Source organism: Stigmatopora argus, chromosome 10, assembly GCF_051989625.1.
Source record: "Stigmatopora argus isolate UIUO_Sarg chromosome 10, RoL_Sarg_1.0, whole genome shotgun sequence".
Taxonomy (NCBI): Eukaryota; Metazoa; Chordata; class Actinopteri; order Syngnathiformes; family Syngnathidae; genus Stigmatopora; species Stigmatopora argus.
The window spans coordinates 12863292-12881295 of NC_135396.1; the positions used below are offsets into that span (position 1 = coordinate 12863292).

Sequence of the window (18004 nt, forward strand, 5' to 3'; positions counted from 1 at the left end):
CAGAAGCTGCAGAGTTTGACATTTTAAGATTAACAGTGGCAGTGTGCCGTGAAATTTTTTTTCATGCAAATGTATGCCTCAGCTGAAAAAGAGTTAAGAAACATTGTTATATGCAACAAAGGAGTCTCCTCTGTTGTTAAAAAAGCACGTAAGATGAAAGCGCTTAAAATTCAAATGTTTTGTTTTGAAGCTCTAAATTCACCACATGAACCACATTTACAAAATCATTTAATGCAAAATCTTTTCTACAGGGTTTGTCTTTAGGCCATGGAGAGAGCCATCCTAGTCACCTAACCCACCAGCTCCAAAGGTAAAATATGCAGACACGCGCAAACATTTTGGCCTGGATATGCAACCAGTAAAAAATAAGCTTGCCAGTGTTGCATAAATAGTGTATATTTCTTCCCTCCTGTCATCCCTCAGGTTGCGTATTCAGCCATCGAGTCCCCCGCCAACACATCCAAGCAACCACCTCTTCAGACAGCCAAATCAAAGCTCTCCGCCTGGTTCTGCAATGCAAGGGCACGGTTAGTAGTAACACTTTAATTATACAATAAATTATATACATGTTGCAATTTATGGGCATGGCGTCAATACTGTACATATCTGATCATGGAACGTCTATGTATGTGTCATTAATTCACAATTTTCAGTAGCACACAATTGTGTGCTTGCAATCTGTCGAACATGAGGTCACATGAAACCGCATTCTTTTGAAAACAAAAGAACATATTCAAAGTGAGTCATGTCAGGAGATGTGCTCCTGCTGAATTTCCTACTTCTCTATTTGTGGGAAGAGAAAGCAAAGCAGCTGATGACACTGTTGCTGACCTTTTTGTTAAACTGTGATTGAGCTATTGGACAATTCATGTGGTAGATACATTTTATGGTAAAAAAAAAAAAAGGTTGCTGATGTATTTGTTATTCTATTGCTGATGGTGCAAAACATGTACAGTGGTACCTCGACATACGAGGGGCCCGACATACAAGCAATTCGAGATACGAGTAAAATTTCGGGCAAATATTTATCTTGAGATACGATATAAATTTTGATATACAAGCAGACAGCGGACGCGAAATGCTGCTCATAAGAACATCATGGGCACTGTCTCTCTCCCCGCAACTCCCTCGTGTAATGTCTCTGGTCGCAACTCTCTTTGTAATGTCTCTGCGAGCACTGGGCGGAGCGTTGTATTTTTTCAGTGTTTTTTTCCCGTTAGTCAGTGCGAATGGCGTATATACTACTTCTTGTTGGCAAGTGGTCGTGCGTTATCCTACTGTGAGGACATTTGAGTGCATCATTTTGGGAATATTTTGAAGGGAATACAAACTCAAACAACCCTCGATATTATCTGAAAGTCAGTGTGGAGGCGGGGCAAAAAGAGCCAAAAAGGGAGAAGAAAGGTATCAAAATGTCAAACAAAATTAGAATTGAGTTTAGTGTTAAGTTCGATTAAACTTATTTTTGAGTGTTTCTGCATCGTAATCCAAGTTCATTTAAATTTGTTTATGTTATGTTAGGAGTGCGTTGGTGTATAATTTTAGTACTATTAAACACATTTTAGTAATATTAAACCACTAGTTATGTGTTACTTTATTAATAGATGGCAAATTAGAACAAATAAAACATTTTTTCCAATCCAATATCCTGTTTTTGGTGTTTTTTCAGAGGGTTGGAACGAATTAATTTGTTTTTAGTTCATTTCAATGGGAAACGTTTGTTTGAGTTACGATAAAATCGACATACGAGCTCAGTCCCGGAACGAATAAAGCTTGTATCTCGAGGTACCACTGTATTTGTTGTTCTATTCTGAAAAAATACAGTTTCAGCTTGTTCTCCTTTTTTCTGTCATTTTATAAAACGCAATTTCTTTCTCACCCTGTTTAGGTCCTGCCTCAGTACCATATCCACATGGTTCTCCTTCACTGTACCAGGGCCAGAATGGCAGTCCACCTCCCACAGCCCTTCCAAGAGGGACCATACCAGCCAATCAGCAGTCAACATCTGTCCACCCTTCTGGCCCACTGAGCCAAGGTGTACCTCAACAGCAGCAAGTAAGATTTTTTATTAGTTTAACAAAGTACTTCTCAATTATTTTCTGTAGTGCACAGCCCACAACCATTCAGTTTCAGTCCTTGGCAAAGACAAATTTTCTGTGGGTCTGAACTAGAAACAAAATAATAATATCTTTAAGCCTCCAGGAGAAGCACTCTAAACGCATAAATGTGCCAACTAACTAATAGAAAGGTGTAGTTAATTGCTTTCTATTTACCAATTTATATCTGCTCTGGATGTCCAGGATATACTGGGGGTGTTTACTATATATTAAGTTAATATTTGAATTTTGTGACAACACTTATTTCAGTTTGAGTACCACTACCATAACCTTAACATCTAAGTTTATCATTGAATTTTAAACTAAAAATCACAGGACATGTTTTTTTTTTTCCACTGCTCTTTGGAAATAAAGAGACCTGCTCAGGTCAGTACAGTGGTACCTCGACATACGATCTTAATCCGTTCCGGGACTGAGATCGTATGTCGAGCTTTTCGTAACCCGAGCGGACGTTTCCCATTGAAATTAACTAAAAACAAATTAATTCGTTCCAACCCTCTGAAAAAACACCAAAAACAGGATATTGGATTGGATTTTTTTTATTTATTCTAATTCGCCATCTATTAACAATGTAACACATAACTAGTGGTTTAATAGTTATAAAATGTGTTTAATAGAAGTAAAATTAGACATACGCGGGGGGGGGGTGTTCGGGGGACTTTATCCACGGCAACAACACACTCGTAAACGAACAAACAAATTTAAATTAACTTGGATTAATATATACAGACACACTCAAACATACGTTTAATGTAACTTTACACAAAACTGAATTCTAATTTGGTTTTATTTATTTTTACCTTCGTTCTAGGAGGGTTAGCTGTTTGCCACGCCTCCACCCTCACGTTCGCTATCGATGGGCTGTTTGCTGTTGTATTCCCTTCAAAATATTCCGAAAATGATGCACACAAATGTCCTCACAATAGGATAACGCACGACCACTTGACAACATGAAGTAGTCTTGAATGAGCGATCGCGGGAGCTAACAGGCTAAGGAAGGAATAACAGCCTACCCACGTATTGATTGTGGGTAATGAAGTTTTATTCTGAGAAAGGGTGCCATTGCCTATCGGTGTTATGTGCACGAGTATACTTCATTACCCAGAAAGCACTATTTTTCCCGAGAAACTAGTCTGAATAAATCATTCAGTGCTCGTAGATATCTGTTATACACGAAAGAGATGCAGCAAAAAAAAGACACTGCGCTACAATGATAAACAGCCTCTCATGTCATGGCCACCTGGCTTGGTCGCATCTCGAAATTTTGATCGTATCTAGGGCGAATTATTAGATCGAAATTTTCATCATACCTCGAGCATGTCGTAGGTAGAGCTGATCGTAGGTCGAGTTACCACTGTATGTAGAATATGTGAAGCTACTCCGTTTTGTTTTCTGAGTTGAACATATTTATTATATAAGTAACCTATATCTTATGTATTCAGGTGACTATTCAGGTTCAGGAAGTGGAATTAGGAGGTGGGCCACAGAGACAAGGCAACTTTTTGTCTACACCATGTGGACCCAGAGTTCTCGGGAAGCAGCTGAGTGCGGACAACGCAGAATCACACAGGTGACATGCATATCCTGTGCAGTGACTCGCCAAAGTTTACGTTGCCAAAATACTGTGTTTTATGTCGCAGTTTATCAGGACTTCTAGTCCTGAATTGACTTTTTTTTTTTTTTACAAGAATTGTGTTTCACTTTTTTGAAACTTTATTTTTTTAACTACTCTAAAGCTTTTTTTCACTTGGGGTATACATTTTATATGTAAGTACAGATAGCAAGGATATTAGTGGCCATCACTGACAAAACAGTGAGTGGAAAAGCCTCATGGACATTTATCAGATGACAACAACAGCGCTTTGTTCCACCTCCATGTATTTGGTGAGTGGATGTACGGTATGAGCTGTGGTAGCACGTGTAGAGGTGTTAATAGTTTCAGTAGGAGATCTGTATGCTGTTCTGGCATTCACACCTATTTACAGCCTTCACTGAGAGAATGTGCAACCACCGTTGCATAAATCTATCCCCGAGAAACCCTGCTTTGGAAAGACCCAAATATCTCTCAGTGAAGACGTGCTGTATTTTGATACCTCCCCATGTTGAGTGATGTAGTGTACAGCTTTGTTCTTTAACCACAGTCAAATTTTAGAATGAGGAGGGCTGATATGTTAACAATAAATTTACTAAATGTACTTTTTTTCTTTGGTCTTTCCAGTCGTAGCCTCGGACGCTTCACATCAGCGTATGAACAGGCTCAGTTCAATCCCCACCTTTTTTCTGGTGATGCAGCCACTCGGTGTGCCCCTGGAGTGCTGGGTTCCTATAGTCCCTACTTGCAGGGGGCCTCGCTCAACGTACCCAGCCTAGAAGGTTACCAGAGTGGGGCTTTGGGGACCGGGACATATGGTGCCCCATCAGCACTACAGCAAGCATTACTCTCTCCAACTCCACTGGACTACCGTCCACCGCAACAGCATGTAACACCCACTCTGCAGGGGCTCCTTTCCCCACGGCACTCTTTAACAGGCCATACGGATCCTCGGTTACCGCCACATGACCTGGCTATGTTGCTGAAGAGGCAAAGCCCCCGCTCATGCCCTAACCCACCAACGCCACCCAATAGTACAACGCCGGAATATGGAGAAATGTTACTTCTGCGTCAGTTGAGCCAGGGTGAGAGTTTGGAACCGCAGCCTTCCCAGGGCCCCCCGGCTGGCAAACACTACCATCACCTTCTTCAGATCCGACCGCCAGAAGTCCAGCCGCAACAACACCCTGCCCAAGCACCATGTCCTAGCTTGCCCCACTCAGAGAGCATGGAGGAAGATGAGGTACCATCTGGCTACCACCACACGCATGAGGGTCTGCTGGCCAAAGCAGGAGAAGGTCATGAACTCCTTGGTCCTCCAAGGGGCAGCACCCCTCCCTACAACTCCCCTACGCACAGATGTGGCTACATTAGTATGAGTCCTCCTGCAGCAAGAGGTTGGTTTACACAACTTTAATTGGAATGTTTTGTGGAATTTTCCTCATTAGACTAGGATTGATGTCACAATTTCTATGTCACATATATATTTTTATCAGATTCTGAACATGTAGAGTGCAGACAAACAGGGCAATCCATGGAGGTCCCTGATCATAACGGCTTGGGCTATTCACGAGGTCAGCAGGGGGAAACTTATAGGTCTCGAGGACAACTTCAGCGTCACCACACCATTCAGACCTGCGATGATGCATACGTGAGTGACGAAACATTGCCGTGCAGAACAACAGATTGAATATTTCAATAGATAACTGTCACCTTGTGTCATATAAAAAGAAATAGAAGATTTTAGTCGGTATCATATATATTTTTTGATGAATGAACATCTCTGTCTAGGACCAGACAGAGCCTATGTCTGGGATGAGCCTGTTGGCCGGGAAGGCGCTAAGTTCAGCTCGTATGTCAGACATTCTCAGCCAGGCGTCACTGTCAGGAAGCCAGCAGGTGCATCAACGGGAAGAATCAGGTCAGCATGCACTGCACAAAGTTATCAACTCCAAAGAAAAAAAAAAACCAAAAATACATGCATGTATGTGTGTATATAATTTCTGCATGATTTTTTTTTCATTAATTTTCATGGTGTAGGGAGGGAGTTGCCTTGTCTTTATTGCACAACAGAACAACAATATTTTAAAATCTGCATATTTTATATTCTCTCTTATAAATTAAGGTAATGTAGTTACTTTCATAATTGAATAACAAGAAAAATAATGTATTTACTTTTCGTTTCAAATTTGAAAAAAAAGTGATAGTTATAGTAATAATTAGCGATATCAACTCAGCATTTTTTAAGGTTAAAAAAAAATTGTCATATCGCCCAGGCATATATAGATATAGATATAGATATATAGTGTCTGTATAATCAATAAAATTTGTATTTCAAGCAGCATGTGACGAAGGGGAGCTCCATGCAGCAACGTGCTATCCCTCTTCCTGCACCACCGATATGTTACTCAGCTATAAGCCTCCTGATCTACAGTACAGCATGGAGCAAGCTGGTGTCTAGCAAAGGTACGTAAATCCTTTCACCATGCCAAGTGCTACATTGGCCAAAGTTGTTTAGCCACCTTTTCTGTGAGACAGACTCTTTCCCAAGTGTTATATTTGAGTAACATGAGATTGTAACATCAGTAATTAATGGGACAATAGCACCGTGACCGGACGTTTGGTCGCCCGGACGTTTGGTCGCCCGGACGTTTGGTCGCCGGACGTTTGGTCGCCCGGACGTTTGGTCGCCCGGACGTTTGGTCGCCGGACGTTTGGTCGCCCGGACGTTTGGTCGCCCGGGTGAATATAATTTTGAGAGCTGGTTTCAACAGTAAACTCTCTGTCATGTTGTCAAACGTCCGGCGACCAAACATCCGGCGACCAAACGTCCGGGCGACCAAACGTCCGGCGACCAAACGTCCGATATGAACAAATTGCTGATCATGTGTCAATAGAGAATGGATTGTAATATAAAATTTGAGGTTTCTGTGAGACAGACTCTTTCCCAAGTGTTATATTTGAGTAACATGAGATTGTAACATTAGTAATTAATGGGACAATAGCACCGTGACCACCAAATACTTGGTCTGAGATCAAACAGCAATTTACCACTGTATAATTTTTTTCAAGTTTCAATTGTCTTTTTTCCGCACTATCCTTACAGGATGTGGTGTATCCTATGTACAGAGGTCTATATCAAGCATCCTGACTTGTTGACTTGAGTTGAGCTGCATCATGCCAAACCACCATCATCCATCTATTCATTGTTCACCATCTGTTTGTTGGGGGAAGGGTGGGCTTCTAGAGTGTGGGTGCTGAAAAAACAAAAGTGGGGACATTCAGGTTTTTAAAGCTCAGAGTGCCACCATCTCCTGCACAATACATCTATCATATGTTACCAGTGGAATCTCATTTTCCAAAACTGTACTACTCCACACCAATATCCCGTTCCCACGCACACATCGTTTTGGGCCGACCAAGAGACGGCGTACACACTGCTGCAAGAGATCCAAAGTATTGAGGAGCGTGGAATAGAGAGGCATCTTGAAGCTGCACACGGCCCCCCCATGCACATGTCCCCCTCCTACCTGCAGACTGCAGAGCTTTTCAGACTGGATGAGAATCTCTGTTTTTGTGTTTTTGGAGTCGGCCTCCATTGCTCCCTCCAAAGACCTAGCTCAGTGTCATTACACAAAGTACAAACCAGCTCATTTCTTATGTTGTTCCCGCTGTCAACCTCCCACCCATGCCCCTCCCTTTTTGTTTTTGTTTTATAAACGTTTTTAAAAATATATATTTTAATGTCGATTTGTAATGTTTCATGTTAGACATGATGTTCATTATCGTTACTGTTGTTACCATGGTTTCCAGTAAAATGTTATCAAGATGACATTGTTATAGGAGAACAGTTTTGTGTTGTTAGGAGGACAACAGTTAAAAGAAAAACAAACTGAATTCTGCACTTTGGACTCACCATACCTTATTGCTTCTTCCTCTCTTTCATGATGTCATGCTACTTCCTGAATCCCCCTAAACACCACGCCATCCTTATTTTTCCCCCCACCTGGTGTTACCATCTCTCTCAACCTTCTCATGTCTGTGACATTGTATTGCATTGTGGGTAGTTTTACCAGAATTTGCTCCTTTCCTTGTACAGCGATAACATGTATAGAACGCTTTTGCTATTTCTGCAGTTTGTTTCTTTTGTTGTCCTGGAGGCTTTTTTAATGTCTTTTATTTTTCAATGTATTCAAAATGTTGAGTTTTTCCATTATGAACCTTGAAATTTCCTGCCAAAAGAGGACAGAGAAGAGAGACAGGGCTCTTTCTATGTCTTAAAGCGATTGTTTGTATTTGTTTTAATATTATATCAAGACACTTGAATAAGAAGAGAGTAATAATTTCTGTTGCTTTATAAAATATTTCCTTTGTTTGTCATGTGTATTGTTGCACCTGTTTTTTTGGTTGCAATAGTTGTGGCACGCTATACAGGGTCAGGTTATAGACTTTGTCCAGGTTGCTTTGAGTGCTACAGACTTGATACTCGGGGAAAAATTACAAACAGAAATTAACAAAGGGAATAACTTGACATCTTCCAAAACATAGCAAGCATAATGACTGAAAACTCCCTGTTTTCCCCTTCTTTCTATCCTTAAAATCTGCTGTGCTCACTCAGTCTTCCTTTTACATATTGGTCTGGGCGCATATGACGTTCGAAATTACAGTTTTTCGCTGTCACTTGGAATTGTGCAGACTCCAGACTCGTCTCCAAATGATCAAAAGGAAGGATGCTTGATGCTGTAAAAGTGAATTTGATCCCTAGCACACGAATTGTAGATTTTAGGTATTTTGATATGAGCATACCGTTAATACGCAGCAATTCTATAAGCTATTTGGCAGTCTTTGCATTGCCAGATAGAAGCTTAAAAACCCTGGTGACCACAGCAGAAACTTTAAAACTCATATCAACCTCTTCCTTAGCCCATGTTTCAGAGTGAATGTCACTTTTCCCTTCTGTAATGCTAACCGAAACCTTTGCAAAGAATAGACATTCAGATCTATACTTGTACATGTTTATACTGGCCCAATTGCACCATATCAGACTGCACGGTTGACTTTGCAACCATCAGAAGTTGGTTTCATGTTTCACTTGTCCTTTCCATTTGCACTCTGTCACTTCATATGAAGATTCTATGAACATTTCCAAAAGTTTCTGTTCCTCCAACTGGCCTTGATTACTCAATCAGATCTGTGCGAATGGGCTCTGTGTCAAGACAAACTTCAAAGCATTGAGGAGAAGACAAGTGACATAAAAGACATGAAATGAAACCTGAGGCTGTGGACCTAGAGAAAGGCCGAGTGCCAGTGAATTGGGGGCACTCCATGTGGTTCAGCAGAGGGAGGGAGAGCTGCTTTCCTCCTACTGAGTATTCTTTGTTCCTTTTGTTTTGCCTCCTTGATGCCGCCCTCTAGTGTATGTGTAACTCATCTCAGCCTTTCCTTCTCTGCAAGGCTCTACTCTTTATTTTTCAGTTTTGTTTTCATTTTGCCTTTTTTTTTACTTTTCATTTCTGTTGAATACAAAAAATACTAAAGTGCAACAATGTCTAAAAAAGATTATCAACCAAATTAAGATAAAATATATATATAAATAAATACTTTAAAATGACATTGGTGTGTGGGTCTTTCTGCAGCTTCTTATTTATTCTGAACTATTGTTACAAGTATTATGCTAATAACTGAGCATGCAGTTTTGTTATTTTAGGTCTGACAGCTTTTTTAAAACTAATTTTTCAGTTTTTCGTCACACACTATATATACTATATATATATGTATATATATATGTATGTATATATATATATGTATATATATGTATATATAGTATATATATGTATATATAGTATATATATGTATATATACTATATATAGTATATATATTAAAACATTAAAATAGCCATTTCCTTATATATATATATATATATATATATGTATATATATACATATATATATACATATATATATACATATATATATATATATATATATACATATATATATATATATATATATATATATATATATATATATGGAAATATATAAGGAAATGGCTATTTTAATGCATGTAATAACATTTAGCTAGGTAAACTGGTGAAAAAAATGTATTGAGAGGAACTACCTAATCATCCACATCTGTTTATTATGGGTGAGTGTTGCTGCATACCAAAAAAAAAGGTAGTATCCTGTTTTTCATGATACTTATCCCATTTTTACATAAGTTTCGTTCATGTAAAATTGCCATTGTCACATTATGATGTAAAAAAAAAAACTACAGTAGTCTATAGGCAAATCAAGAATTCAGAAGTGGATTAAGGCACAAGACAAAGACTCAGAATCACGGTCTATTTAGATTTAAAATAATACTATTTCCTCATGCCAGGATTTTTTACAAAGGTTATATCAAGGGAAAATCTCTTATTACTAGTCTCATTTTAAAACTAACCAACCTCATCCGACCTTCATGATGCATACAGAATGAATACTCATTATTAGAAGTTGAAATGGGTGGCCTGGCCTTGAGTGGATAGTGCCACGGCCTCACAGAGGGGGTCCCCGGTTCAAATCCAGGTCGGTTCACCTGTGTGGAGTTTGCATATTCTCCCTGGGCCTGTGTGATTTCCTCCGGGTTCTCCGGTTTCCTCCCACATTCCAAAAACATGCATGGTAGGCTGATTGCACACTCTAAATTGCCCCTAGGTATGGGTGTGAGTGTGAATGATTGTCCGTTTGCTTGTGCCCTGCGATCGGCTGGGCACCGATATAGGGTGTTCCCTGCCTTTGGCCCGAAGTCAGCTGGGATATGCTCCAGCACCCCCGCGACCCTAATGAGGATAAAGCAGTTTAGAAAATGAAAGAAAAATGAAATGCAATCATGTTTGACTGAATGTTTTTTCCCATTTGCCATATTTTTAACTGTGATAACAAAATGGGCCTCAGCTTGACAACAATCAAACTAAAGAGTGACCCCCCTGGGACCACCTCAGCTTTTCAGGCTGTGAGGCTCTGCACTCTAGTGCTTCTGTCTGCTCAGCCGCATTGCACTGCAGAGACATTGCAGCCTGAAATAATGGAGCACCGATCAAATGAGTGGAATGATTTTTTTCTAGTGACTTTAACATGAAAAAGAAGAAAACAAGGGCCCAATACTTTCTAGTATGTTGCTTTCTTCACCATTTAAAAACAAAAAACAATCCAACATAATTTTCCTCCTCATTTTGAGCATCCTCCTCATCCACTCCTCCCACTCTCCTCCCTGCCTTAGTCAGCTAGCCTCACCAGAGAGTGAATGCCGCTACTGAGGATTCGATACCTTGCTGAGAAACATTTGTGTTTGTGTGTGTGTGCGTGGCTATGAGTGGACACAGATGGGCAAGCGGGTGAGTCAGAAAGGCTGCCTTCCTCTCATCACCATCCTTCGCTCCTCTGCTGCCATGGAGCTCCGGCTGGCTGAATCACAGCAAAGTCTGCAGAAAGGGCTGAGGTAACACTGTGTGTGAGTGTGAGGAGCATTTGGGCTTCATGTATAAAGCACAAACATGATGTAGTACTAACATACGTGTAGCCTTGTATAAGGTATGTGTCTGCGGACTAATGTTGATTGTGTGCGTGCATAAACTAAAGATTGACTGCTGGTTGCCCAGTGGGAGACGGTGGTCCTCACAATTCTCTGGTCCATTGTCATGCTTACTAGTTGTGCGTCACAAATGAGCAAACGGCCCAAAATAAAGACTGTCCCTGCAATTGTGTAAACAATTGCATGTCTGTTTTTTATGATTTAATTTTTTGCAGGGATGTTACCTTCTCCTTTAAAACATTGCACCACAGATTAAGTTTTATTCTTACATAATCTTCAAATGGCGGCCAGGGGGCTGAATGGTTAGTGGGTCAGCCTCACAGTGGGGATCCTGGGTTCAAGTCCTTGGCCACCCCTGCGCCAAACCCTAAGCCTAACTCTAACTCTAACCCTAAACCTAAACCCAAACCTAACCCTAAACCTAGGTCCGGTCCTCGAGAGCCCCTATCCAGTCTGTTTTCCATACGTATCTCCCTCCTCTACCACACCTGAATCAAATGATCAACTCATCAGCAAGCTGTCCAGAAGCTTCATATCGATCCCGATTATTTGATTCAGGTGTGTTGGTGGAGGGAGATATGAAAAACATACCAGCTAGGGGCTCTCGAGGACCGGACTAAGCCACCCCTGCGCTAACCACTGGGCTGCCATCACATCTCCATTCTTACATTTTTCTAATGTGAAATACACCTTGACTCCATACAAATTCAAAAACAGCAGTAGCCTGTTTTTAATTAGAGAAAAAATCTCCCTACAGGTAGACGTGTGTGTCTTTAAGAAGTATGGATAATGTGTGCAAGAGAAGGTGGTCATCAGGCTCCCAGGCCATGGTGTTTCTTCACACACTGGCATTATCCTGTGCAGGTGAAGTACTATATGTTGTCTATCTGTACATCCAAGTTCTCACAGTTAAAACTACTGCTTATATATATATATATATATATATATATATATATATATATATATATATATATATATATATATATATATATATATGTATCTGTATATATATGTATGTATATATACATGTATATATATATGTATGTATATATACATGTATATATACATATAAATATATATATATATATATATATATATATATATATACAGATACATATATATATATAATATATATATATATAATCCTCAGAAAGAGACAAGACCTCGCTAGTTGATCTACTTTTCATATGATAATTTCAAATGTATATGTATACATTTATATTCCAATTAATTTGACATTAATTGATTACTGTGTACAATAATTATTTTACAAATTAGACTATTTTATTATTGCTAATCGCAATTATATATATATATATATATATATATATATATATATATATATATATATCACGCTTATTTATTTATTAACTTACTTAATACCTATTTATTTATGTCTTTTCCTGTTTCTGTATTCTTACCCTCTTGCTACTGTGACAATGAAATTTCCCGAATATGGGATGAATAAATTCTCTAATCTAATCTAATTGATATTAGCTTTTTATTATTGTACTCTTGATTTATATAAATAGATATGAAAACTGTTGGTTTCTATGAACACAGGTGCTGTTGAACCTTCCTCCAAAATTGATGGACATCGTCAGACAACACTGACTTTAAGAGAAAACATGATACACAGGTTCAACTGTCATTCTGAAGGCTGGCACGCCCATGCACCAATCTCATTGACCTGGTACCTGAACGGTGAGCAGCAGAGGTCACCCGGTGCCAAAGATGGTCTGGCGATGTCACCCCTAAAAGGCTCTGAGGTCAGAAGGCTCGGAGTCAATCACAACAGCACATTCTCTATGCGGGCCAGAAAGTGGGACAGGGAGCTGGTGTGTGTAGCATTAAACCCTAAATCTGGGGAGACCTACAATGCCTCAGTCACACTCAATGTCCAATGTGAGTGGCAGGGAATTTTGTATCTGTTCTTTGCTTTGGGTATTTTAGGTGGCCAGTTTTCAAACTTCACACAAGTGAAAAAAAATTCTCTGTTCTAATTACAACTTTTCCTTTCTTTTTTCTCTCTAATATATCTATTTCAAAGGCCTATTATCTGACTTTTAAAATTGACCATTATTCTATTGTTCTGCTTTAATGTGTGCCTGTAAACGGCACGTTTTCGTCTTCTTGAACTAATAATCCTTAGAAAGAGACATGACCTCGCTAGTTGATCTACTTTTCATATGATAATTTCAAATGTATATATATACATTTATATTCCAATTAATTTGACATTAATGGATTACTGTATGCAATAATTATCTTACAAATTAGACCATTCTATTATTGCTAATCGCAACAGGCTTATTTGCAATTTGTAATTTTTCTCTGTTTTTTTATCTTCAGTTTCTTACTTTGATCTCTATTGCCTTATTTATCATGAAGTACAAAACCAGAACATCCCTGCTTTTTTTTCCAAATACAAAGTGCCAAGAACGTAATACTTAAACAAACCACTAGTAACGATAAACGATGTGTCATTTACTTTCGATTTACTGACCTGAGAATTATTTTTCCTCTTTATTTTCTAGTTCGACCTGAGATCCTCAGGATGAGCGCACACTCCAGCGAAACCTCAGACCCTGGTCTTTTGTTAATCCTCTTTGCTCTGGTTCAGTCCAACCCACCTGCGATCTTCACCTTTGCGGATCAGTCCGGGTTTCTGATGGCTAACACTTCAGACATCCTCATCCTTGACTTGCCCCATTACCCCTGGCTGACCAATCACACACTGAAGGTCACTCTTAGTAGTTTAGCAGGCAATATTTCGCTGAATGCCAGCAACGCTGTGGGCACAACACAAAACAACCTCACACTGACAGGTCATTGGCAATGAAGGACAAGAGTTGCAGTATTATATCTAGTGTGTTTTTTCAATTTTTTTTCAAAGTGTCACTGTCTCGTTGCAGAGTTCTTGCACTCTCGTGTAGAAGTGCCAATGCTGGGAATTGTAACTGGAGGCTCAATGGCCTTCATGGCCCTTCTCATCCTTAGCCTGATAGTCCTCTGCCTCATGCAAAGAACAAGCAAGTCCATTGGTAAGACATTAAGACTTCTTTGTGTGTTTGTGAAAATGCTTTTGGGGTGGAACATATTTTAATGTTTATTTTTCTGTTGCAGATGAACCTGTTGAGATTCTAATGACTAGGAAAAGGTACATTTTATTTTCAAAAAAGAATTATGAGTTCTTGTTAAAACTTTTACCTGACTTTCAAATTAAGTTGTTAAATTAACGGATGCAACGATCATCATATTTCTTTACTTTGGTTGACCACTTTACTTTGCAAAATATACTGTTAAAAGCCATGCTATGGTGAGGTAGTGAAGAATACTTTTTAAATACGTACCTGAATTCCAATAGAACACGGAAATATATTGGTTGATTAATTCACTAAACACTTATGTTATATTATGTAGTACAACTCCTTGTTTGGGATCAGCTATATCACATGTGTCAAAGTGGCGGCCCGGGGGCCAAATCTGGCCCGCTGCATCATTTTGTGTGGCCCGGGAAAGTAAATCATGAGTGTCGACTTTCTGTTTTAGGATCAAATTAAAATGAAGAGTATAGATGTATATTACATTTCCTGATTTCCCCCCTTTTAAATCAATAATTGTAATTTTTTAATCATTTTTTTCTGTGTTTTTAATTCAAAAATCATTTTGTAAAATCTAAAAATATATTTTTAAAAAGCTAAAATAAACATTGTTTTAAATCTATAAAAAACTGAATATTCAGGGCTTTTAATCCAGTTCTTTTAATCAATTTAAAAAAAAATCTAAATATTATAACTAAAATGGTCCAGTCCACGTGAAATCAAGTTGATGTTAAAGCGGCCCGCGAACCAACCCGAGTCTGACACCTCTGAGCTATATCCTTTGCATGTCAACTCAACAGCTCTATGTTCTCATCAGACCTACTGGGAATGTTATTACTAATTACTAAACATACTTTTTTACCATCAGACAGTGGAATGCTGACTGTTTATCCACGTTGTAGGCTTTATCAGTCCTGATTAAAAGAGATATGCTATCTGTGTCGCTGTATGAATATGTTGTATATCCTCAACAGTTAGCATTACTTGAAATTCATGTTTTGTGTCTTTGTAATCGACACAGCGACTCAACCAGTTTCAAAACAGTGAGAACTTACATCCCCAGAGAGAACATGTCTCTTCCTTCCAATATGCAGCTCAACGACCTCATGACCTTAAAAAAGGGTAAAATATTTTTTATAGTATGTTATCCACTTAGTATCGAACCTATTAAAACTGCATCACAAATATGCACATGCCCTTGCAGTATGGTTCTTGCAGTTGCTTTTATCCCACATTTCAAAAACAGGTAGAGTTAGTTAATTGAGTATGGATTGTTATGGTCTGTCCTTGCTTGGCTTAATGATTGACTTAAGTCAGTGAGTTAAACTCCAGCTCAACCATGTACACCGTGAACATAATAGGTTTGCCAAAAAAATACATTTCGAGGAGTGTTTCAGAGTAAAGTTAAATTAAAACAATGTTTTTACTTTGAATACAATTCAAATTCAAAAGTTACGAAGGATATAATAAGTCTACACACTGGTTTTCAAAGAGCGAAGTCAAACTTAAAAACTGAATCTTTCCTACTATACATATATACTATATATAATATATAATATATATGTGCTTATATATGTGTATGTGTATTTATGTATATATATATATATATATATATATATATATATATATATATATATTAGCAACACGCTTATTTATTTATATATTTATTCATGTATTTATTTATTAACTTACTTATTACCTATCTATTTATGTCTAAAATGCCTTTCCTATTTCTGCATCCTCACCCTCTTCCTACTGTGACAACGTAATTTACCGAATACGGGATGAATAAAGTTATCCAAGCCAATCCAATATCCATCAATATCTGTCTTTCTATCCATCTATATTAGTCCGTTTTCCTAACGGGGGACGTAGCGGCAAAAGGCAGAAAGAGACAATGAAATATAGAGCATTCAATCAATCTACTATGCATGTTTTTGGAATGTGGGCACAAAAAACGAAGTTCACTGAGAAAAGCCACGCAATCATCTGCATCTTGCTGACACTCTTTTTATATTCAATGCATTGATCCACTATTCATATGTTGTTTCCCAAAGCACAAGAGAATGCACAGCACATAACTGAGGGAGCAAAGAAGAAACAAGAGGAGGATGAAGATCTGTCTTTAGCCTATGCTGCCAGAGGTCAGGTGGCATATTTGCAATAATTATATTAAGATCTGTGTTTTATATAGAGGAACACGAGCACTCTCGTTTCTTCAATGTTTTTGTCCTATGCCCTGAAAGGTTTTGCCAGATATCCAATGGTGGGCTACATCTACAAGGTGAGCAGCACAAGTAGCGAGGAAATCTGGCTCTGACTGACCTCAAAGAGGACACTCGGCAATACCATTGCATGCATGACTATTTTAACAAAGAATCTGCAAAAAGGCACAATTACACAACCATCAAGTTGGTGTAAAATGTCTCTAGGTCATACCAGGTATTGCTGCTTCAACATTTGTGAAGATAAATGGTGCGTGAACTCTTAAAGTCAAATGTTGTCATGCCATTTGTTCCTCTTTGCTGCTGTTATTACTGGAATGCATTTATTCTGATCTGCTAGAATATACGAGATAATGTACTGTATGTGAGATTTTACAAATTATTTGAGAAAACAATATATTTATATATGTTACAGAACCTGTCATGCACTTTATATTACACTGCGTATGTACATTTATGCATAGAAAAAATTGTATGGAATAAAGTCAACATGCTCTATTAACATCCAAGAGGTGGTGCTATTTTATTTCCTTTACTTGTGACGTACTCGTGTGTTGTGATCACTACTCAAATGGAATGATTGTGCTTTGTGCATAGTGTATATCAGGGATACAGATCCTAAGGCTCAGGAGCCATATGTGGCTCTTTTGGTAGGTGTACATGGCTCTCCGCTAACCTGTGAGATTAAATATGGAAACCTCTGGTGAGAGAGCATCCTGTGGTGTTGTTGACACTACGTCTAGCTTCTCTTCAATCATCTATTTTTTCTTCATTAGACTCTTCTGCATTTATAATCTCATTGATACTCATTGATTAGGAACAGTGTAACAATGTTGTCAAAAGAATTCAGAGACTTTTTGTTCTTTAAAAGTGATCAAACTGCTTGTGTGCTTTTAAGCCCCCCACCGGCCTCTCCGCTGCTGCTGATTAGGTGATAGGACAATTTAGGAAGATCTAGGCAAGGAAGATTATCTTTAAAATCTTCAGACTATTGAGGGACTGTGCGGTAACCTCAGTCTCAGTCTGCAGAAGGTCCCCACATTGTGGACTTCCTGTGTGTGGCTCCAGTTTTTTTTTACCTAGGTCTACAATGTCTTGTGTGTCTTGTATCTGTCTTGCTACTGCAACCAAGAAATTTCCCGAATACGGGATGAAATAAAGTTCTAATCTAATCTAAATGACTAAAAAAAGGTATAAAACATTCATCATTTTTAATGAGAGCTAATATTGTGTTTGATTCTAGAGCATATATGTGACGTGTGAGTGCGGGACTTAACCAGGTGCTGCCTGTCGGTTGCTTACAAGGTTTAATGCAGCAGTTCAGACAGGAAACGCTATTGTACTGTGGGCAAACGTTTTTTTTCCCTCCAACAAATGCGATACATTTGTAAACC

The 18004-nt window shown here is 38.6% G+C and overlaps 2 protein-coding genes across 5 annotated transcripts in view; both read left to right on the top strand.

Moving 5' to 3' along the window:
* Window positions 1-9319, top strand: part of sik3 (SIK family kinase 3) — a 29618-nt gene extending 20299 nt beyond the window's left edge. For 2 of the 4 annotated variants that reach the window (XM_077611398.1, XM_077611399.1), the window contains 9 exons: window positions 252-310; window positions 424-527; window positions 1889-2055; window positions 3560-3687; window positions 4336-5105; window positions 5205-5359; window positions 5500-5629; window positions 6048-6174; window positions 6815-9319. In XM_077611398.1, coding sequence (XP_077467524.1) covers window positions 252-310; window positions 424-527; window positions 1889-2055; window positions 3560-3687; window positions 4336-5105; window positions 5205-5359; window positions 5500-5629; window positions 6048-6169 — 1635 coding nt within the window. In that variant the 3' untranslated portion in view covers window positions 6170-6174; window positions 6815-9319. The remainder of the gene's footprint in view (window positions 1-251; window positions 311-423; window positions 528-1888; window positions 2056-3559; window positions 3688-4335; window positions 5106-5204; window positions 5360-5499; window positions 5630-6047; window positions 6175-6814) is intronic. The other 2 variants (XM_077611401.1, XM_077611400.1) reach the window with 1 other exon arrangement.
* Window positions 9320-10952: 1633 nt separating this feature from the next.
* tmem25 (transmembrane protein 25) lies at window positions 10953-17052 on the top strand. The gene is made up of 9 exons (XM_077611663.1): window positions 10953-11188; window positions 12039-12145; window positions 12845-13186; window positions 13819-14109; window positions 14197-14325; window positions 14408-14441; window positions 15407-15507; window positions 16443-16529; window positions 16632-17052. Exons 2-9 carry the CDS (start codon window positions 12064-12066, stop codon window positions 16703-16705), a joined length of 1140 nt encoding a protein of 379 aa, XP_077467789.1. The 5' UTR covers window positions 10953-11188; window positions 12039-12063; the 3' UTR covers window positions 16706-17052.
* The last annotated feature ends 952 nt before the right edge of the window (window positions 17053-18004 follow it).